The following is a 24,838-nucleotide window of genomic DNA, read 5'->3' as shown; positions in this document are numbered from 1 at the left end:
ACCCACTTCAGGTTTTTGCACTTGACACATACATACTATAGTAAAATTTCTCTAAACTGTTTCAACACAGAGTATTTAAAAATAAAGGCTATTCTGGTAAAACACACTAAACTTTTGTTTTAACATTCTGCTCTGTGAAATGTCAAATAATGAGACTGTTAAGAGAGTTAACACTTACCTGTAACCACCATGCTGCTCATGTTAGAGTTTGGACTACTGAGAACACTGCCTGAGAGTAGTTCGTCAGATCCTCTCTGTTAAAACAAGAACAAATTAGCATAAGACCCCTTTACATTTAAAAATATTAATCTGAAAGTCTGTCACTTATCTGGTAACTTTTCAAACAGTGTCACTGAAAACCAAATGTCAGGTGTTACACTACTGGGAATAAAAAATTTAATCCCTAAAATAATAAGTTAACTCCACTCTCCTATCCATCTCTTCCTTTTCCACAAAGCCAACAGTGTTTCCTTCCTTCCATTCACCCAAGTCCAACAGACAATAAATAGGAAAACTGATTAGGTTTCATAATCAGAAGGCTTGGAGAACTACATCATTTTTTTAAATAAACAAACTAATGCCACAGCAGCTGGACTTTCTCACAGACACTCTGTGAATCCTTCAGCCTCACAGCCCTTTACTCATCCAGATAACTCAGGTCTTTAGAAAATGAGAACTTCACACTGGTGAGCTGGACAACTCATTTACATGAGCTGGATAATTCATTTTCATAATCATTAAAATTAAACAATTAGGTATATATTCCAATGGCTAGAACACTGTAAACAAAGGCAAAAATCTATGGAATGAGAAATTTCCTTCTGCCAATATAAAGAGATTGAATCATGTCTTTAAATCCTTTAAAGAAAAGGTTATAAATCGTATGTTTCCAGAACTGCACAGTTGTTCAAACCAACCAATGTTGTTTCAACTATTTTAAAAATGTGTGTACATACAAAAGTATGTGTGACCAGACTAATATTTAAAAAAGCTAAGTCAACTGTTTTGCATATTTTAAGTATGTGTATACTTACATACATGGGTAATTAATATTTAAAATAACTCAATCAACACTAGCTGATTTAGACAATCAGGACAAAGTTGAATGCAACCACCAAAGTGGAAAAAAATGTACAAAGGAGATAATTTACCAAAGCAATTTAGAAAGTCCAAAACAATCCGAATTAACCATAAAATTTATGTTAATTTGTGTTAAACTCATACTTTAATAAGCTGTATTATAATAAGTATCACAGTGATGAACAAATATTTATATGTCATCCCCTTTTTTAAAAGCTTTCTACTTGTTAGCATCAAGTTCACAGAAATACAAGCATGAGGAAAATAAAAACATAGTATCAAGTCACATTAATACCATATTTACATCATATTTAATTTTTTAATCAAAGTATGGAAGATTCAGCATGGCACTGTTTTATAAGGACATGATATGATATATAGAGTTAGATACTTTAGAGATCCTTAAAGTGTGGTCCCTAGAGCAGCATTAGACCTGGAAATTTCCTTAGCAACATATGTTCTCAGATCCATCCTAGACGTACTGAACAGAACAATGGAGACAGGATCCAACAACCTGAGTTTTAACAAGCCTTTCAGATGCTTCTGAAGCATGCTGAAGTTTAAGAACTGCTGACATCCATTACTGGTTCACTATCAACAACAAAAATGTTTCCTAGTTGTTTTTTTTTTAATTTTTTCGAACACTTTTAGGTTTAAAATAAAATTGAGAAGGAACAGATTTCCCATATATCCCCTGCCACCAAAGATGCATAGCCTCCCCCATTATCAACATCCTCCACCAGACTGGTACATTTATCACCAAGGATGAACCTATTTTGACACATCATAATCACCCAAAGTTCAGTTTACCTAAGGGTTTAATACTGTACCTTTTAATACCTAAGGGTCTGGACAAATGTGTAATGACATATCCGTCATTATAACATCATACACAGTATCTTCACTACCTTAAAAATCCTCTGTGCTCTGCCTATTCATCCAAACTCCTCCCAACCCCTGATCTTGTTTGTTGTCTCCTCAGTTTTGCCTTTTTCAGAATATAGCTGGAATCACATAGTATGTACCATTCTCAATTGGCTTCTTTCATTTAGTAATTTGCATTTATGGTACCATGTACCCCTCATGCCTTTTCATGGCTTGATAACTCATTTTGTTTTACTGCTGATAAATACCCCATTGTTGGGACGTACCACAGTTTATTAATCCATTCACCTACTGAAGGACATCTTGGTTGCTTCCATGTTTTGGCTATTATGAATAAAGCTGCTATTAAGATCCACGTGCAGGTTTCAGTGTATACGTAAGTTTTCAACTCCTTTGAATAAATACCAAGGAGTTGCTGGATCGTACGGTACGAGTATGGTCAGTTTTGTAAGAACAGCCAAACTGTTTTCCAAAGTGACTATATAATTTTGCATTCCCACCAGGAATGTATGAGAATTCCTGACACTCCACATCCTTGCCAGCATTTATGGTTTCCAGTGTTCCAGACTTTGGCTATTCTGACAGTGTAACAGTATTTCACTGTTATTTCAGTTTGCATTTCCTTAATGACATATGATATGAAGTATCTTTTCATATACTTATTTGCTATCTGTATATCTTCTGTGGTGAGATGTCTGTTAAGTTCTTTGGTCTATTTCCTAATCGAGTCGTTTTCTTATTGCTGAGTTTAAAAGTTTTTTGTATATTTTGGATAACAGCCCTTTATCACATGTATCTTTTGCAAAAGTCCAGCTTATCAATTATTTTTTTCATGGATTATGTCTTTGGTGTGGTACCTAAAAATACATCTTTATACCCAACTCATCTAGATCTTCTCTTACCTTATCTTCTAAGAGTTTTATAGTTCTGCATTTTATATTTAGGTCTATGATCCATTTTGAGTTAATTTTTGTGAAAAGTGTAGCATCTGTGTCTCAATTCATTCTTCTGTACATGTATGTTCAGCTGTTCAGTAGCACTTGTTGGAGAGACTACCTTTGCTCCTTTGTCAAAAATAAGTTGACTATATTTATGGGGGGGGGGGCTCTATTCTGGGCTCTCTATTCTGTTTCACTGATCAACCTGTCTGTTCTTTCACCAGAACCACACTGTCATGATCACTGTAGCTTCATACTAAATCTTGAAGTTGAGTAGCATCAGTCCTCCAACTTTGCTATTCTCCTTCAATACTGTTGGCTATCTGGGTCTTTTGCTTCTCCATAGAAATTTCAGAATCAGTTTGTTGACATCCACATGACTACTTGCTGGAATTTTGATTGGGATTGCACTGAATCTACATATCAATTTCAGAAGAACTGACATCTTGACAATACTGAGTCTTCCTATCCATGAACGTGGAATATCTATCCACACTTACTTGGTTCTTTGGTTTCATTTATCAAAGTTTTGTAGTTTTCCTCATGTAGATCTTATATATATTTTGTTAGATTTATACTTAAGATTTTCAATTTTGGGGGTGCTAATGTAAACTGTACTTTATTTTTAATTTCAAATTGTACTTGCTCACCATTGGTATATAGGAAAACCATCGACTTTCCTATTAATATATTAACCTTGTACCCTGCAATCCTGCAATAACTACTTATCAGTTCCATGAAATTTTTAGTCAATTCTTTTGGATGTTGTACATAGACTATCTTGTCATCTGCCAACAAGTTTTATACCTTCCTTCTCAATCTGTATACCTTTAATTTCCTTTTCTTGCCTTACTGCATCAGCAAGGAATTCCAGGAGGATGTTGAAAAGAAGTGGTGAGAAGGGACACCCTTGCCTTGCACTTGATCTTCATGAGAAAGTGTTGAGTTTCTCACCATTAATATGATGTTAGCTGTAGGGTTTTTTGGTAGATGTTCTTTGTCAAGTTGAGGAAGTTCCCCTCTGTTCTAGTTTAGTGAGAATTTTTATCATGAATGGGTGCTGAATTCTGTCAAATGTTTTTTCCTCATCTAGTGATATCATATGATTTTTCTTCTTTAGTCGATTGATGTGATGAATTAACCTAGTTCTCTTTGTTTCTATGACAACTATGCCATACGGCATTAAGAAAAAGGATTCTGTAGTTCAGCTTCCACCTACTATGTCACTGGTAAATTACTTACCTGTTCTAAACCTTACTTCCTCATTTGAAAAACAGAGATAACATCGTATCACAGTCCTTGGGCTCTGACAGGTTTCAGGACTGAGACTAGCCCAACAACTTTCTCCTCTGGAGAAGAGAGAACCATGACAGAAACACATGTGACAAGGATGTGAATATCAAGTTCCTGAGGAAAATTAGATTCTCAGAGAGAAAGAAAGGTTCTCACTCATGTATTTCTGGCCTCCACGAACACAAAGGTGCTACAAAGGAGGTGGACTGAGTGCTACCTACCTGCTAAAAGCTGTGAAAGCACAAACTCATACAACCAATAAAAATATAAAATACATATAATAACACACTGAAGAGGATCAATAAAACCAAAATTTGATTTTTTGAAAACAAGACAACAGAATAGACAAACTTTGGATGAGAATTAGGTAAGGAAAACAAAAAAAAGCATAATTATGTATCATTAGGTCATACAGACAAGAATAAAAGCTCAGGGAAAAACTGAAGCAACCAGATGAAAAAAACTTAGCCCATTTTCTTACAACTGCAGGACTTTCACTTATGAAAAATCAGCTTCTAGGTTATTTACACCACTATGTTCTGCATTTCCATTTTGTTATAGTGGCTTAGCCTTTACCCTAAAATATATACATCTGTAATGTGAAAAAAAAAATGACACTGCATATTTTAACTGGCTATCTGTATAAGAGTAAAAAAGACAAGAAAAATGAAATTGGATCCCCACCTCGTACAATAAATGAATTAAATTTTTTTCTGATGAATTAGAGACAAACGCAACAAATAAGACTTTTACATTTTTCAGAAGAAAATATTTTTATGTTTATATATGAGTATATAAGTCACAAAAGTGGATCACATACTATGTAATGAATACCTCAGTAAGTTCCATAGAGAAGAAATCGTACAGATCATAATATCTGGTCAAACACAATAAACATTTTAATGAAATTAAGAGAGAAAAGAAAAACAGAACAAAATCCAATTATAGTTTATTCAGATAAAATTTTGAAACTGTTCCTAAAAACCTGAGCCAAAGAGAGAATTTAAACTTCAAATACAGATTCCTATGAAAATTTAGAAAGAAAGACCAGTTACTCATAAAAAAATAGGCAAGAGATAAGATTAGTTTTCAGCACACACGAAATGGAAATTATCCTTAAACAGAAAAGTTGTTTCATCTTGCTCACAGTAAAAACAAATTCAAATTAACACTAGATTTAGATGCCATTTCACCTCTCAGACTGGCAAAACCCCAAGCATTTGACAATATACTATACTATGGCTATGGGGAACTGAGGTACTTGCATACTTTCTATACAGTGGTATAAAGAAATGAGAAGATTTTCCATATATAGCCACGGAATGATTTCCAGAGTGTATTTCTCATTAAGTAAAAAAGGTAAGATATTAAACCCTGTGTATTCTGTGCTACCTTTTCTCTAAGGTGGTGGGAGCGAGCAAGTAAAAAGAAATTCACACTTACTTCTATTAAATAAAAGAATAAACCAAAAACTAGTGAAAACAGATACCTATAAGGGGATAGAAAAAACAAAGTAGAGTAGACAGAAGTGAAAGACTAGACATCTATGAATGTAGCTTGTTTTGTAGTTTTGACTTTGGAAAATTTATTCAACATGAAAAATATTGCCTAAAAATGAAAACCAAAATGTAACAAAAAAACCTAACTATTAGCTTGGTGGTAGAACTGCACACAGAATTATCTCAATAGATTTTAAAATTCTGTGATTACACTATACATTCTTTGCGAAATACACTTTAAGGACAAAAATAACTGCAAACATCTTAAAACTGTATTACAATGTTAATGTTAACACAGATGTTGCTTTTTAAAGAAACTAGTATATATGCAATTGTTAACATTAGCAAGCAAGAGTTTACAACATACAAGAGATACAAACAAAAAACTGGAAGAGGAAAAACTGTAAAATTACATACGAATTGTAAATAAATGAGTTCAAATATATGTCTCAAAAAAATTTTGTTAGCTTTGTGAATTGAAAACATCTTGAAACAATAACAACCTAAAAGCAACTGGCACCTCTGCACCCACATTACTGTGGTCTCTAAGGACCAGGTCTCACCAAAGGACCATTCTTTTTAAAGAAATGGCTAATTGAAGTTTTGGAGAAAGAAATGATACTTTAGGTTAAGTATCAAAATTACCAGTATTATGAGCTGCTGCTGGCCCAAGATGAGAAAATTTAAACATTTTTAAAGGAATGATCATTGCAATAAGACTGGAATAAACATAAAAATCCTTGCCTTCACAACGACCTAACATCAACGCTAAAGAACTCACATTACATTGGAGTTACTGGAGTTACTAGCTCATGAGGAAAAATTTTTTAACTGAAAATCTACCCTGCTTTTTTTAAATAAGGGTGTTTCAGTATGACCAAATATTTGATGAAAAAAGATCTTCCGAACAGAAAAATATTTTAAAATATATGCAAGAGAAAAAAAATAATATCACCATTTTTGCAATACCCAATGAAATTACTCAATTATTAGCTACTAAAGCCCACTAGGTGAAAGGATGATAGAGCACTCTATACTGGATGCATCAAGCTGAGGACACCTGAACCTACTGATAACTGTCAGTACTGAACCTACTGATAAAACATCACAAAGAGGTAACTAGACATGTTCCTCCTGGTGTGATACATTAGAAATTACGGATATATACATTTATAAAATATTCTTGCTAAAAATTAAACCTGAATCTGATCAAGCCTGAATCTGAATCTGATCAAGCCTCATCTAACTACAAGTACACAGGAAATACAAGACATGAGAAACACACAAAATGACAACATGGAGGTATAATCAGCAAAATTATATTTTTCTGAAAATTGTACAGAATAGATGACCCAGTTTCTCTAACAAAAAAAATCACGAAAGAGGGAGGGAGAAGGAAAACTGACTTATAAATAGACTTAAAAGAACCAAATCAACATGTTGACTTTCCTTGATCCCTGATTCAAAAAGAAAATATGAAAGACTTCTTTAAAGTGACTGGGAAATTTTGACTACTGTTGGACATTAGATGATATTAAGAAATTATTTTAGTGATGGGGTGGGATTGGGCAAAATAAGTGAAGGGGATTAAGTGATACAAACTTCCAGTTATAAAATAAATAAGTTACTGGGATGTAATGTACAGCTTGGGGAGTATAATTAATAATATTACAATTTTTTACAGTGACAGATGGTTATGGTGATCAATCTGTAATGTATGTAAATTTTGAATCATTATGTTATACACCTGAAACTAACATAATATTGTATGTCAACTATACTTCAATAAAAAAGGAAAAACTTGTTTAAAATTTTATTAGGTGTGATGATATAAATGTCATCTTTAAGAGATTATTATCTATTAGAGATACACATTGAAGTATTTAGGAATGATATAAAATAATCACTGAGATTTGCTTTAATATTCTCCCACAGGAAGACAAAGAAAATATATTATTATACCATTCACCCTACTTTTGTATACCTTGAAGCTTTCACAAAGCTTAAAAAAGTGAAAAAGATATAACACGTTGATGAAACACATTGAAGAAGACACAAATAAGTGGAAAGATATTCCATGCTCATGGACTGGAAGAATACTGTTAAAATGTCCACACTACCCAAAACAATCTACAGATTCAATGCAATCCTTATCAAACTAAGGATTTAGTATAACTAAGCCCCTTGGCATCAGTTTTAGCAATGACTTTTTGGCTTTGACACCAAAAGCAAAGACACCAAAAGCAAAAATAAATTTGGACTATATCAAAATTTTAGCTTCTGTAGAGTGAAGGAACCCATCAACAAGATGAAAAGGCAACCTACTGAATGGGAGAAAATATTTACAAATCATATATAGAAAATTAGTATCAAAAATAAAGAACTCATACTACTCAGAAAAAATGAACAGTATGATTAAAGAATGAGCAGAAGACACAAATAGACATTCTTCCAAAGACACACGAACGACCAACAGGAACATGAAAAGGTGCTCAACATCACTAATCATCAGGGAAATGCCAATCAAAACCACAATGAGATATCACCTCACAGCTGTTAGAATGGATATTATCAAAAAGATAAGAAATAACAAGCACTGTCGAGGATGTGGAGAAAATGGAAGACTTGTGCACTGATGATGGGAATGTAAATTGGTGTACCCACTAAGGAAAACAGTATGGAGGTTCCTCAAAAAATTTTAGAAAGTACAACTGTATGATCCAACAATACCACCTGAGTATTTCCCCGAAAGAAATAAAATCACTATCTATAAAAGATATCTGCACCCTGTATTCATTGTACCACTATTTACAAGTCAAGACATGGAAACAACCTAGGTCTCCATCAACACATAAAAAAATGTGGTTAATCTATACAATGAAATACTATTCAGCTATAAACAGAAGAAAATCCTACCATTTGCAACAACATGCAAAAGAGGTCATTAGGCTAAGTGAAACAAGTCAGAGAAAGACAAACACCATATGATATCATTTATATGTAAATTCTTAAAAAAACAAACAAAAACCCAAAACACTGAACTCACAGATACAGAGAACAGTGGTATACAGAAGCACAGTCAGGCCTTTTGGGGGGGGACCGAGCGGGGGTAGGAATTAGTGAAGGTGGTGGTCAAAAGGTACAAACTTGGAGTTATGACATAAATGACTCCTGATGGTATAATGTACCGCATGCTAATATAGTTAACAATACTGTATATTTGAAAGTTGCAGAGAATAAATCTTAGAAATTCCCATCACAAGGAAAATAATTTAACTATGTGTGGTGATGGATGTTAACTAAACTTACTCTGGTAATCATTTTGCAATATATACATACATCAAACCATGCTGTGCACCTGAAAATAACATAATGTTTTTACATCAATTACACCTCAATCTTAAAAAAAGAAAAAGAAAAAAGGGAACTCTCAAAGTCAAAGCTTTCTGCCCAAACTATCAGTTGATCTTTCTTCATCTTGAATGCATTTTTAAACAAGAAAATAAACATGTTAGTGATGTAATTTAAAGTGGACAAAAAATAATAATACAGTAAAACAGATCTAGTGTGGGCAGAAAAAGACAAAAACAAATTAGTGAATCATGAAACAAACCAAAAAAATTAACAAAAGCTGGTACTTTGAAAAGACCAGTAAAATAAGGTCTCTGATAAGAAAAATAAAGAAAAAGGATAAAATAGGAATGTGTAATGTTAATGAAAATTAAAAAAAGGAGAATTAAAAAATGCTATAAAATTCTGAGAAATAGAAAAGTACTGAATAAATCAATAACTTTGGAAGAAATCAAACTGTCAAAGAAGCATCTCTCTTTCCTCATGCCTACACATAAGCTTTTAAAAATCCTTCTAACATGTAGGGAAAACGATGGGAAGTACATACAATGCTGATTAGCTTTGGTAAAATTATCAATGATTTAATTTATTTTCCTTTTTGCCTAAAGCATTAAATTTCTGCATTAAGCATGTCTTTTATAATTAAAACAGTATGGAGAAGGGGAAAATTCTTCAAAGAAATATCACTGTTCTCTCCAGCTCTGCCATCTTATTTTTTTGATAACACAAATACAATACTCTCTAATTAACTTATAAATTTAGTACAAGTATAACCAAAACCTGAAAAGTCTTCATGGAACTTAGCCAACTGATCTTAAAAATATATATACAGTGAAGAAAATGCCAAGACAATTTTGAAGTTGCAAAATTCACTCTCCAAGATTCCAAGACTTACTGTGATGCCACATTAAATTAAGACATTTGGGTAGTAAGACAGTAATAGACAATGAAACAGAAGAGATAGCCCAGGGAAAGTTTCACACATATATGGAAACCTGACAACTAACATTGCAGATCAGTAGGAAAAACATGAACCATTCAACTGAGTTTGTACCAGATTTGTTAACCATTTACAACACACTACACAAAAATTAAATTACAGGTAAACTGAGGCCCTAAATGTGAAAATCAAAATTTAAAAATTTTCAAAATAAAATCCAGAAGACTATATAGTATAAAACCTTGAGTTTAAGATTTCTTAAAACTAAAATGTAAATTTAATGTTAAAATTTCCTATTCTACTCATCAATGCAAAAAAAAACAAGCCACAGACAGGAAGGAGTTTATCTGTACCATATATAACTAACAAAGCTTTAGTACCCACAATATATAAAAACTCCTAGAAATCAGTGACAAAAAATAAAAACTTCAAAGTTGACTTCTAATAAAGTGCTCCTTCTAAATAGGATTTACAGATTAAAGAACTACAATACCAAGCATCACCATCATTTGAACACTTACTGCCATTCTGGGCTAAATCTTTTACATATTATTCAATCTTCAACATAACTTCTGAGGTAGGTCCTGTTAAACCCATTTTAAAAGTTGTAAAACTGAAACTCAGAGGTTCCCTTGTTCAATGTTAGAGGCCAACTCTAGTCTGTTAATTCTAAATCACGTGCTTTTAATCTGACAAGCCCTTCATTGAGAAAAAATTTCTTGTCCACCATCAGTAATGCCAATTTATGTTCAATTTTAATACTATATTTCTACTACAGAAAATTTAATTGGACTTTCAAGATATACTTCTTTGTACATATCCTTTCAGAATACTGACAAAGAAATGTTTATTGAGCAAACTATGCTGAGCATAAACAAATTGAAGAAAAAGTTATTACAAAGAATGTTCTTGGAAAAAACATCACAGACATATGCAAAAAAAAATCAGGTATCATATATCTTCTAATGGAAAAACATATCACCACTTATAAAATATTACTAAAAACAGAAAGAGAACCTGATGGTCTGTAGATCCATCTACCAATTGACATATATGGACAACATAATAATTATAACATCAGAATACAATCAGTATATGCAAACTATGGACAACTCTGTAAGACCAACAACCAGTTTTCTTCAAAAATAAAATGTAATTATGAAAAACCTCACAGTGACAAAAGGAGAATTTCTAAATTGAAAGAAATTTAAAAGGCATGTCAATTTATTGAATGTGTTGATCTTATTTGATCCTGATCCCTCCCCACCACGAAAAATGAACTCTGTAAAAATATTATGACTTTCATGAGACAAACAGAAATCTTAACACAAATCTGGCACTTGAGAACATTAAGCAATTGTTGCTATTTTTTTGGGGGGGGGGTACACTAACAGTACTGTGATTGTATTTCTTTAAAACAGAAAGAAAGGGAGAACTGACCCTATCTTTTAAAGAGACACACCAAAACATTTATGGATGAAACAAATAACCTGGAATTTTTCTCAAAATAATACAGGAGGAGAAAAGTAGAGTGTGGATATCCTAAGTTTTAGCAATGGGTTGTTCGTTGATGATTGTTGGGACTGAAGGACATATAAATAATGCTTCATGATACTACTGTGTCTTTTTTTAATGTTTAAAATTCACCACAACAGTTATAAGATGAATCATTGCTCAAAAACACATACCTTTCATAACTGTTATATGTTATTAATTTTAAAGTAAAAATATTACCTAACCACCTTAACCCTTAATGAAGTATGTCTGAAACTAAATTAGGAAAGCTATTACAGTTTAGGGACACAAATGGACCAAGTTAAGAGATTAGAATAGTTAACAACTATATTCTAATTCATGGTGCTCCATACAGTACCAAAGCCAACTATTTTGCAGCTCAGTCTCCACATTCTAAAGATAACAGAATAATGAGCTACTTTCATGTATGGAAGCTTACAGATATATGGAATACTACCTACCACATGAAATACTTTAAATTTTCTCCAACCTTTCGGCCATTCTATTTTTTCTCTCCCTCCCATATATTACACAAACCCTTTGCTGTAAAATCCATATCATTCAGCTAAATTGTTCAATGGCTATGAATTTGTGCAAGCCTATTGACAAAACTTTGGCCATGTCTTCCCCTCAACATATACTGCTCACTTCTGCTCCCAAACATTTACAATATACAGGTCACAATCCACTGATTTCATGAAATCTACTCTGATTCTACCAACCAATCTTCCCTAACGTAGCCATAGAGCATTTGCTTAAACCTTGTATATTTATTTCTAGATGAGGTTCTAGAAGATACAGCTCTTTTGGATCTCCAGCAAGAAGGAAGAATGTTGTGCAATAAAATTAATATTTACCTTTTTACTGATAAGTGGCTCATGAGATTATGAGCATGTTGAAGCCAGAGACCCTTCAACAGTCATTAAATATATACTGAGTATGTACTATTTAACAGGCACTACTGATGACACAGAAACAATAAAACAAAAAAGGTCCCTGCCCTCAAGACACATATATTCTATTCTTAATGTCTTTGAATCACCAGTCTTTAACACAGTGCTGTCATTTAGTAGACACACTAATGTCTCTAATTTGAAATTCTAATACAAATACCCTAGCAAGCATTATGTAACATTTTAAGAAAACTCAAAATCTAAAAACCCAAACAACACAGTTTTTGTTAACCTGTTATAAGTCAGTTACGTTCAACTACTACCAAAAAAGTTTTCTTTAGCATTATTTTACTGTAATTTTCTAGGAAAGCCAATGATGATGAATAAAATAGCCATATCACAACTTAAAACTGTGCATTCAGCAATTTACAACAAGTGCTTTCAAAATTCTAGTGAAATTTAACTTGAAAAAAGCTAACTACTTGGGCCCATTATTCTGCAAGGATTTCAAAGGCAAAATGGTTAAGAGTACAGAAATGAAGCCTCTGAAACAAATTACAAAGAACATAAAAAAACATTTTAAACAAATGCAACAAACTTCATGTTAAAAATTCACAAATTTCCTTTCTTGTTGTACAGTCTCACTGACCTGACCAAATAGAAAGGAGTCTAAAATCACTGAGAACTGAGTAAGTCTACAGCACATTTATAAGGATAAAGAAAAATGAAATTTCAACATACCCTAAAGCTATAAAAATTGGATATTCTTTATGTAGTATAAATTGGTTAACATTAACAAAGGACCTAATTCATGGAAAATACTTTTTATGCATGATCACTTTTAATCTTCAGAACTTATAATCTCAATTTTAAAGAAACTGAAATTAAAAATGTTTAAGTATCAAAGAGACAAAAAAATTAAATTATACTACTTCACAATTCAAACACACCTAGATGCCCAAAACTGCATGAGGTAAAAAAGTAATAAACTGTAAGAAAAAGTACCTATGATGCATATGAATCAATTTTCTTTTTATACAGAGTTATAACAAAAAAGATAATCATTGAAATAGATCACATATACAAAGAGGCAGTTCACAGAAATAGAAAGCCAAATTTTAAAAATCTCACCCATTTCAAAATACAAATTACAAAACTCTTTTTTACTGTGAAATTAGCTAATATTCTAAATTTTTATTAAAACCCAGGATTGGTAAGGGTGTAGAAAAACAGGCACTCCCATACACAACTGTAGAAAACAAATGAGTATGGAAACTTGTGGCATTGTGGTTTTAACAAACTTTTTAACTGTAAATTTCATTTGACACTGCATTTTTACTTCTATTTTTAGTATGCTCAGTTTTTAACTGCAAAGGGAATCAAACCAAAATGTTCATCAATGTGGAACTAAATTGTGGTATGTCAAGCAACTACACTGTGGTGCATCCATAGAACAAAGAATAAGATAAACCTATTACTGCAGAGATATTATGTAATTTTTTTAAAAAAAAAGTGAACTTCTACTTTTGGCCAAGAAGGTATAACATGGGCCAGTTTGCCCAACTGAGAAAAAAAATAAAAGAAAAAGAAAATCACACATAATACATAGAACAATGTTTTTCAAGACCACTGGACATCAGACAATGATGAACAATGATCCCCGAGAGTCAGAAAACAACCATGGGGTAAGGCCATAATCGTCCCAGCTTACTCACTTGAGAAAAAGCCCAGGTCAAGGCACAGCTCAGATAAGGAAACCAGGTCGAACTTGGAAAACTCCCTGAGAGTTAAGAAAGAGGTAAGAATCCAAGGAGACCAAAGCAACTAGAGTTTGTATGGCAGAGTTCCAAAGACAGCTGCACGGAGAGAACTCTGGAAATCTGCAGAGAATCCGCCCTGAGTATTCAATGCATGTGCATAACTATGTTAAGGGTAAAGTAGATTATTTTTCTTGTTGTTTAAATCTTTTAAAAAGATAAATGGCTGTTTAAACAAATAAAAAGAATGCCATATAGAATTTATAACACATAGAAATAAAATGTTATAATAGTACACAGGCCAAAGGGGGAGAAGTATTCACATAGTATATGTAAAGTAGCATAAATACTACTTGGGTTAAGACTGTGATAAATTAAAGATGTATGCTATAAATCCTAAAACAGCTATCAACATAACAAAACAGCTATAAGCTAATCAGCTAAAGAGATAAAATGGAATTAAAAAAATTACTCAATCCAAAAGAAAGCAGGAAAAAAAAAGGGAACGAAGAACACAAGGGACAAATGGAAAACAAACAACAAAGTGGTACTTTTAAAACTAACCATATTAATATAACAACATTGAATGTGAAGGGTTTCAACAACCAAAAGAAGAGGGTGTAAGACAGGATTTAAAAATCAAGTCTCTATTTTATGCTGTCTACAAGAAATACGCTTTAAAATCTAAGGATACAAATAGTCTGAAAGTAAAATAATGGAAAAAGATAAACCATGTAAACTGTATTCAAAAGAAAGCCAAGATGGCTGTATTAATATCACAAAAAGTAAAGCAAAGAAATTCAAAAAAAAGAAAGCAAAGAAATTTTTTAAAATTTTAAATTTTAAAGCAAAGAAGATTACTGGGGATAAAAAAGGTCACTGCATAATAATAAAGGGATCAATGAATCAAGAGGACATAGTAATCCTGAACGTTTATGTACTAATTATAACTTCAAAAACATAAAGCAAAAACTGGGAGAACTGCAAGAAAAAACAAACGAATACACAATATCGGAGATTTCAATATCGTTTTCTCAATAAGTGACAGAACAATAAAAAATCAGGAAAGGCAGATCACTTGAGCAACACTACCAATAAACATGACCTAATTGACATGTATAGAACACATCACCCAACAATAACAGAATGCACATCCTTATCAAATGCACTTAAAACTAACAGGATATATATTTGAACCATAAAACAATAAAATAATTACAAAGATTCAAGTCTTACAAAATATGTTCTCTAAGCACAATGGAATTAAATTAGAATAACAGAAAAATACATGGAAAATTCCAAATACTTGGAAATTAAATAACATACTTCTCAATAACCCATGGGTCAAAGAAATAAAAAAACATATTGGAATATATTTTGAACTGAATGAAAAGAAGTATAAATGTCAAAATTTGAGGGATGCCATGGAAGCAACATTTGTATGAAAATACACTGCATTAAACCTCTCTGTATTAGAAAAGATATGTCAACTACATCAACTTCAATGTTAAGAAAGAAGAGAGCAAACTAAATACAAAGCAGAAAAACATTAAAACAGCAGAAATCAATAAAATGGGAAAGAGAAAACTCAATGCAACCAAAAGCTGATTTGTTTTATATTAATAAAATCAATAAATCTTTAGCCAGACTGATAGGGAAAAGAGAAGACACTAATTATCAATACCAGGAATGAGAGAGGCAACATCACTATAGATTCTACAGATACTAAAAATATAAAAATGTAATACAACAAACAACCCTATGCAAATAAGTTCAGCAACTTTGATGAAAACAGACTAATTCTATGAAAACAAAATTACCAAAGCTCACTCCAGAATAAATAATGTGAATAGTCCTATATTTATTCAATAAATTGAATGTGTAGTTTAAAACCTTCCCACAAAGAAAACACCAGGCCCACACAGCTTCACTAGTGAACTGTACCGAACACTTAAGAAAAAAATATATCATTTAGGGTATTTACCCTATTATCAGGAAAAAAGTAAGAAGGCCTGCTCTCATCATTTAAATATTGTACTAGATGCCATAGGCAAGAAAAACAAAAGGCATCCAGATAAAAAATATGATGAACAGTGTATATATAAAATCTGACAGCATCTACCAAATAGCTGTTCGATCTAATGAGTTTGGCAAAGGTGCTGAATACAAGAGCAATGGGCATAAATAATCTGTATTTCTATATATTAATAACAAATGGACATTTGATTTTTTTAAATATTACTTAAAATAGCACCAAAAAACACAAAATAAGGATAAATCTGACCAAAAAAATACAAAATCTATACAGCGAAAACTAAAACACTGCTGAAAGAAAGACCTAAGTAAATGGAAAGATAAATTGTGTTCATGGATGAGAAAACTCAACATTAAGATGTTAATTTTCCCCAAATTGCTCTACTGATTCAAGTTAATTTCAATTAAATCCCAGCAGGCCTTTTTGTAGAAACTGACTCATAGGAAAATGTTAAGGACCCAGAAGAGCCAAAACAACTTTGAAAAAGAACAAAGTTCTACCTGATTTCAAGATTTAATATAAAACTACAGTAATTAAGACAGCACGTTTTTGGCTACTAGGTAGACAAAAATGGGTCAATGGACAAGAATACAGTACAGAAATAGAATCATACGTACATACATAATTGATTTTTGACACAGGTGCAAAGCCAGTTCAATGAAAAAAATAGTCTTTTCAACAATGTTGCTAGAAAAATTGAATGTCCGTATCGAAACCCAAAAAACCTTGATTCATACATTGCACCATATTAAAAAAAATTAACTCAAAAAGACTTAAATGCAAAAGTAAAAACTATAAAACTTCTAGTAGAAAACAGGAGAAAATCATCGTGACCTTGGGTTACACGAAGATGGCTTAGATATGACCAAAAGCATGAGCCACACCAAACCAAGAAAAAAAAAAAAACACACCACAGAACATCTGGTAAACTGAAGTTCATCAGAATTAAAAACTGCTGCACTACTGCTCTTCAAAACACTGTTGAGAGAATGAAAACACAAGTGGCAGAAATATTTTAAACCATATATCTGATAAAGAACTTGTAACCAGAAATGTAGACTTCTCAAAACTCAAAGAAATAAATCAATTTAAAAAGTGGACAAGAGATTTAAAAAGACACTGTACCAAAGATGATACACAGCTTGCAAAAAGCCCATGAAAAGATGTTCAGCACCAAAGACATTAGAGAAGTGCAAATGAAAACCACAAAGAGATTACGACTTCACATCCACTATAATCTCTATAATCAAGAAAAACAGACAACAGGCACTGGAGAGGACGTAGATGGACTGGGAATCTCATACCCTGCTGGTTGCAATGTAAAATAGTGTAACCACTTTGGAAAATAGTTTGCAGTTTCTTAAAAAGTTAAACATATGCCTAACCATATGATCTAGCCATTCCAATCATAGGTATTTCCCCAAGAGAAATGAAAGCATACATTCACAAAAAGACCTGCACAGGAATGTTCACAGAAGCTTTACTTATTATAGCCCAAAACTGGAAACAATCCAAATGTCCATCAAGAGTTGAGTGGATAAACAAATTGCTGTATATCCATACAATGCAATACTACAAAGCAATAAAAAGAAGTGAACTATTGATATACAACATGGGTGAAATCCCAAAATAATTATGCTGAGTGGAATAATCCAGGCAAAAAGAAGGTACATACTGTATGACTATTTGTTTAAAATTCTAAAAATTGCAAACTCATCTATAGTGACAGAAAGCAGATGAGTGGTTGCTTGGGGAAAGAAAGGCAGATGGGAGAGATTACAAAAGGGCAAAATGATACTTCTGGGGTTCATTATCTTGATTGTGGTGATAGTTTCATAGGTGTATACATGTCAAAACACTAGTATACCTTAAATATATGCAGTTTACGTCAAATTGTATCTCAATAAAGCTTTTTTTAAAGACAAGATATGGACCAGTACACACGGCGTGAATCCATATGTGTCGCTAAACAAGGATGTTTATATGTGTGCTAATATATAAACTAATAATTTCAGGAAAAAATGCACCAAAAAAAATGTTAAAATAATTATCTACACCTAAGAAACAGGACTGGATATCAGGGAGAAATACTTTTCACTTAAAATTTTTTTTTAACCGTTCACATTACTTTTTTTTTTTTTTTTAATTTCATAAAAGCTTAATTACTTGTATCTAAGTCTGACGCCAAAGCAAAAATTCTTAACCATTATCCTAGAAAATTATTTAAAACATAACTTTAGTTATCAAAACTTTTATATTAAACACTGGACAAAAAAATTGGCTAGCAATTACTTTTATATCATTTTCTAATGTTTTCTCTTCAAACTACTAATACAGAAAACTGCCAGTAAACCAAATCTGTACATCCTCTTCCAGGCATCCTCATTTCTCTCTGCTTGTTCGGGGTTCTGTGAGTTCCTTTTCTCCTTATCCAATAACAGTTGACAATTCAGACTTGAATCATTTATTCTTTTAAAAAATTCACTTCCAGAGGCTGTTTGGATAGTAACTATATCTACATCTTGCACTCTCAACTTAGAAAACAGCATTGCCAAATAAAAATAAATACACCTTCCCACAAAGAGCTCATCATTTCTCCCCCAATCTACATAATATGAACTTGACAAGCCTAAATATTAAAGCATGGACAAGTACTTAGTTTACTAGATACAGAGGACAGAAAATAAGCAAAACACAAAATATCTCCAAAAGCATACTGAATAATATCACACTGTTATGGATGAAATTTTAAGAATTCCAAAAATTATTTGCAACAGTCAGCATTAACTGGACTAAGCACACAGCTTTTCAAGACTACTCACACTTGAAAGGGGGAAATGTCATTGCATCCAACAAGTATCTTAGTACTAGGCTTGGAAGATGTGTCAGGCTTGGAAAATTGAATATTTAAGACAAGAACCATGCCCTAACAGGGCAGAAAGGCTTACAAACAAAAATTTATAATACATCAAGATGTTAAAATATGCAAGGATTCAAGGAAATGAAAGGCCTAAGCACTAGAACTAAGGTTTAAAGTATGAGTAGTTTTCCTGGCCATAGTGAGTGAGGAAAGATTCCAAACAATCTCTACTATAAGGCCTATCTTTCTTTAACAGACACACAAACCAGCTTTATAACTTCTGACTCAAATTTGAAGCTAACTGCCTAAACAAGTTTCTTTTCTCTTTAAAGATCAGAGTAACTGACTTCTAATGAGGCTTATCATTGGCGAAAATATTTTAGTCTTCGTAAGACAAAAGCAGAGCGAAAAAAATCTTAGATTACTAAAATTATATGATTTAGGTCAAATCACGTATCTGTCCATTTAAAACCATCATTTCCTCTCCGAAAATTGGGTTATTTTCTATTCACAAGAAGCCGTGTCCGAAAGCTTTAATTCCTTGAACAGCATTCATAACTATTTTAAAATGTTATTCTCACAGACTGCCTTTCTAAAAAAATTTATGTTTGTTGTCTATTTAGGTTAAAACTATTTATATAAACCAACTTTAAAAATGCAACAAAATACTTTACACTTGAATTCTGTAAGCTGTATTATAGTTTTCAAAAGCCAACAGAAAGTTTCCACTAATGATGATAATATACTCAGTTGATTGAGGAATCCAGTTTTCATTAGTTTTAAACTTTTTTCCTACCTTCACGCCAACTGCAACTTCAGTGACAATTCTGTAATGAAAAAAAACAAGTTTCAACCTCTTGTTCTTCAAATGGTCATTGTCTGACTGAAACTTTTTAGGGTAGTTCATCATCCATGAATTTTCCACTTACAGTGCAGACAGAAAACAAAGATGGTCAGTGGCACATTATCAACTTGGCTTTCTAGAAATGACTTTCAAAGGTGTGACGAAACCCACCACACTTCTGGTATTTTTTAACACTTCAAATAGCAAACTGAACAAAACCCCAAAGCCTATAATGCCCCTTTACCCTTTGATTAGTAATTTAAAACTTAACTCTTTAGTAATCTTGATAGAAACAGGAAACATGAATTCCAGGGCAAGTTTTGCCATCTATTTCCATATTGATCTGGGGGAAAGAGTGAACTTCTCTGGATTTGTTTCATCTGGAAAATAATCTCCAGAGAACCTCTAGGAAGATTCAAATTTTGTTAATCTGTTAACTTTTATGTGACCTGCACTTAGTTTCTTCACAAAATACCGAACTCCAGATGCTTAAAATAAACTCACATTTTACTTCTGACCCTTCAAATACTGTCAATGATTCCAGTAAACGTACTTTTTAAGTGATACTGTTTTCCTCTGCCCCCAAACGGGCTGAATACGGCTATATTTCGCCCTAAAGGGTGCCTCCTTTCTAACAATGAGTTAAATTATTAAATCGTCTTTTCAGATGTGGAGCGTTAAGTACCAGGGAGACCCTGGTCCGTATCATTTCCCGAAGCCCTTGCCTCACCTCACTCAGCACTCTATCGCCAGCCTCAAAGATGCAGCACGGTTCTGGCTTTTTGGAGTTGTTTTTGTTTTTCCAGAAACTGGTCAAAGTAGCTGAAAAGAGGGCCCTGTGTTGACTATCTACTCTTGTTTCTGCCATGGCTCTTGGCCTTTGCCCATGTGACTGATGTCGACCACAAACACTTCGTTTTTGAGATGATTTAATTGCTGGGCCCTTCTGCCAAGCTTGGAACGATCTTAGGCCACACAGAAAGGCGTTTTTTCAGCCTCCCGCCCCCACTAGCGGACTCCAGTGAAAACAAAGGAGTGTGACATCTGCCCTCCCCCTTCCTCCCGCCGCCGCACGCCTCCCCGCCCCCCCTTCCCCCGGGGCTCCCACTCAGCCTTCCCCGGAGCTCCCGCCACCGGCATCTCCCCCAGCCGGGGCGGGGCGGGCCGGGCGAGACCGGGGAGGCTTGGGACGGCTGGGGGGGGGGCCTAGGTGGGGGGGGGCTCTCTCCTCTCCGCGGGGAGCCTCCCACGCAGGCCTCGCTCCCAGCCGAGCCGCTCGCCCGCGGTCCAGGTCCCAGGTTACGGATCGAAATGGCTCCTAGAGGGGGCAGGGCAGGGCGAGACGTTCTGGGACCCCCCAGAGCCCATCCCCCGCCGCCCCGCCGGGGCCCGCTGCCTCTCCGGGGTCGTCGCCCCGCCGTCTCCCCAACGCCTGCCGTGTCCACGAGCCCGCTTTCTTCCCGTTTTCTCGACCAGAGCCCGCCACGGGGAAGCCCAAGGAGGGGTGTGTGCGATGGGGCGGGGGTTGGGTAACGGCAGCCCAGCCCTGGGGAGGGACCGCCGGGGGGTTTCGGCCCGACCCCGGACCGGGCCGAAGGCGGGCCCCACTCCCCTCCCGCACACCTCCTCGCCGGCCTCGTTACCTACCCGTCCATTGCCGAACCGGACAAAGCTTCGCTCACAAGAACCGAGCCACGCAGCCGGCGAGACACACAAGCGGAGAGAAAATGGCGGCCAGGGCCCGACGGAAATTGCCGAAGGTGCCGGAGCGCACAGGGCAGCGCGCGGCAGCGGCGGCGGCGGAAAGAGCCGAGCGCGCCGGCGCCCGGCTGCGGGCGGCGAGCGGCGGGGCGCGAGGAAGAGGGGGAGTGGGCGCAGCCGCCGTCGCCTCCTACGCGCTGCCGCGCGCAGGAGGCCTTCCGCCCTCCGCCCTCCGCGCTCTGGGCCGGGGCGTGCTGCTGTGCAGCGTGGCGTGCTCAGTTTCTTTTGAACGTTCCTCTCCGAAGTCCCTGTTGCCCTCCTAGGGCGCTGTGGGTGCGACACCGCCCAACCCTCCACACCCACTGCCTTGGACCTCGGGAGCGTGGTCACTGGACCGCAGGACTGCCCCCAGGCAGCCTCCACTTTTCCCTCCAAATCAGGCTCCAAGTTGGCTCCCCTTGACCTAGGCGGGCCAAGGAAAAACTATTTTATAGCTTTTTTTTCTATGCCATCTTTTATTTGCAGACCTCTCCATCCTCTTAAAAAAAGAAACAAAAAACACTTTACCCCGTTAACCAAGACCACTGCTTAGTAAAAATAGTATTTCCAAAGTAGGCATCATCAGATTGAAATATACGCTTTTGCTTCCAGACACTTGAAGTTCCAAGTGGAGAAGGATGTGATTCTCACCTCACTCAGTTGATGATTAGTGGGGACCCGTAGGAAATATTCACAATACCTGGATGGAAAAGAACACAGGTTGAGCGATGTATTAAAGAGTTGGTACAAAAACTGGTACCAAGGGTAGGATCTACCATTTGGGGGCTTGAAAGAGCAAGTGGGGATGGGAGTGGTAGCTCCATCTTCACCACTGATTAGAGATGGAAGAAGCATTAAGAAAGGCTACTCAAATTGACTCCCTTTTCTATACAGTATCTCTCACGGTCTCCGTTTTATTTTTAATAGATATTGGAAATTTCCTTTAAAATGTTTTTATCAGAGGCTCTACAACGTTTGAAAAGGCATCCATTTTTGAAAAATTTGCTCAGTGGGTAACTGCTTTGCCAGCAATTTTCTCTCTCCTCCACCCTTCCCCCCCAACCACAACACACACACACACACACACACACACACACAAATATCCCTTGTCTCTCCAGTTACTCTCAATGCCTATTATGGGCTTTCCTGTATCTCCTGCATACAAACCTCTTACCCTTTTACTATTTGGAATTTCACTGTACTAAATGGTACTTTCTGTATGATTCATAAAATTATATTATTTTTAACTTGGGCAAACCTTATAGAGCATCTTGTCCAAATAGAACTCTTCAAAGCACTCAAATGTTAAAAATTCTTGATTTGGTTCAGGGATTGGGATTCCTTAAAAAAAACAAAAACACCTATTTCCTACAATGCCTTCTTTGCCTTAATCATTGACTTACAATACATAAAGGGCCCATTATCAGTGCCATTAATAATCACTTTTCACATGTTTGGGGTTTTGTACATGTATTTTCACTCAACAATTAAATATGTAAGCTCCCAAAGGGCAGGAACTCTAGCATAATTCTTTGTATTCCCCACATTGACTCAATCGATGTTGATTGATTAGCTCTTGCTTTATCCTGGCAAAAACAAACTGTTCCATGAGGGGAAACCTGGCCTTAGGAGGCAAAAGAAAATATAATACTCACAAAACCATATTTTTCTTTTTTTTTTCTCCTAATAAAGCACAAGACTACAAACAAACAATAGTCAATATGCTTGCTTATTTAAACCCCATCACTTTCTAGAAAAGATTTAAAGTTCTTTACAAGTCAAGACACAAAAAGTGAAATATAAAAAGTGAAATAAGAAATAAAACAAAAGGACAAAATACAACATGGAGTCAGGAGTGAGGCTAATGCAACAATGTATGTCACAAAAGCATGCTGATTAAAGACTGGGTTCAAATTTGAGCTCTTTTCATTTAGTAGCTGTGTGACACCAGACATGTTCATTAACCTCCAGGAATAAATTTCATTTACTGAAAATAATGGGATTTCCTTTACTGAAGATGAAAATGGGATTAAAAATAGGGTCTTCATCCTAGATGATTGTGAAACCTAAAAGCCATAATGTACGTAAAGCACTTCTCTAGCTCAGTGATGGGTTACAGTAAATACTCAATAAAGGCTGCTATCATCATCCTTATTATTTTTGTTATTAAGTATTATTATTCACTTGAGAAGGAACAGGTCACAAATTTGGCCCTTGGATTTTTTAACAGCAACAATATTCATATAAATAAATCTATACAGAGACTTTCACAAAGGTTAAACATGTCACCACTAACATAATTAGATTGGCTGGTATCTAGTGGAATAAATCTGGGAAAATGTCATAGATAAATTTCTAAAACCTCATCCAAATCTAAATTTGTGTGATTTTATGAGTTAACCATGGGGTAGATTATTAATCTCAACATTAGCAGATGGTCAACCTTTGTAATATATGACAAGATTATATTAGTGTTTATGGCTTCCTAACAAAGTAAGGCAATAAAAAGTGAAGTGCCTGTACAGCATTATTTTCATACCCATATCTTTTTTCAGTATAATGATTTGTTCTTTCCCTTCTGCATGGTAAATGTTTTGACCTTTTACAGAGATTTACACTTATGTGAACAATGATTAAACCTAAATTTCAGTGTATGCTAAGCCAAAATGAGGTCTAATACTGATGCAATAAAAATAGGAGATAGGATCGTGTTCATAATGTTCTGATTTTATTCCTAGCCTCACTTCTTGTCTGTTTATATTACTAAAGACTTTCTTTCACTTTTTTATGCTGCATTTTCTTCTTATGAGAAAAGGAAATAATCATAAGGTCAATTAGATAATTCTGAGGGGTATGTATTTTTGAATAATAGGTATAAATTCACAATGGAAAATATAAACTCAAAAAGTATAAAAGCATATACAATATGCCTGGAAATGGCAAACATAGAGAGACAGAAAGTAGATTAGTGGTTGCCTAGGGCTGGGAGTGGGGATGGGGAATAACTAAATGGGCATAATTTTCTTTTTAGGCAAATGGAAATGTTCTAAAACTAAATTGTGGTGATAGTTGTAAATATGCTAAATATGACAAATTCATTGAATTATACACTTAATACTGGTGATTTTCATAGTATGTAACTTGTATACCAATAAAGCTGTTTCAAAAAGAAGAAGCACATATTTTTAACTCCTGCTCTCCAGCTACC

The 24,838-nt window shown here is 34.7% G+C and overlaps 1 protein-coding gene across 5 annotated transcripts in view; it reads right to left on the bottom strand.

Moving 5' to 3' along the window:
- The window catches only part of PTBP2 (polypyrimidine tract binding protein 2), an 85,926-nt gene extending 64,279 nt beyond the window's left edge, over positions 1-21,647 (bottom strand). For 3 of the 5 annotated variants that reach the window (XM_059926760.1, XM_059926769.1, XM_059926770.1), the window contains exons 1-3: positions 21,538-21,620; positions 19,843-19,873; positions 179-254 (exon numbers count right to left, since the gene is read on the bottom strand). In XM_059926760.1, coding sequence (XP_059782743.1) covers positions 179-254; positions 19,843-19,873; positions 21,538-21,545 — 115 coding nt within the window. In that variant the 5' untranslated portion in view covers positions 21,546-21,620. Of the gene's footprint in view, positions 1-178; positions 255-19,842; positions 19,874-20,620; positions 20,685-21,537 lie in introns of those variants that run through there. The other 2 variants (XM_059926774.1, XM_059926772.1) reach the window with 2 other exon arrangements.
- Positions 21,648-24,838: the final 3,191 nt, after the last annotated feature.

Source organism: Balaenoptera ricei, chromosome 1, assembly GCF_028023285.1.
Source record: "Balaenoptera ricei isolate mBalRic1 chromosome 1, mBalRic1.hap2, whole genome shotgun sequence".
Lineage (NCBI taxonomy): Eukaryota > Metazoa > Chordata > Mammalia > Artiodactyla > Balaenopteridae > Balaenoptera > Balaenoptera ricei.
Note: the sequence above shows the minus strand (reverse complement) of the source record. Positions and strands in the feature narration are given on the sequence as shown.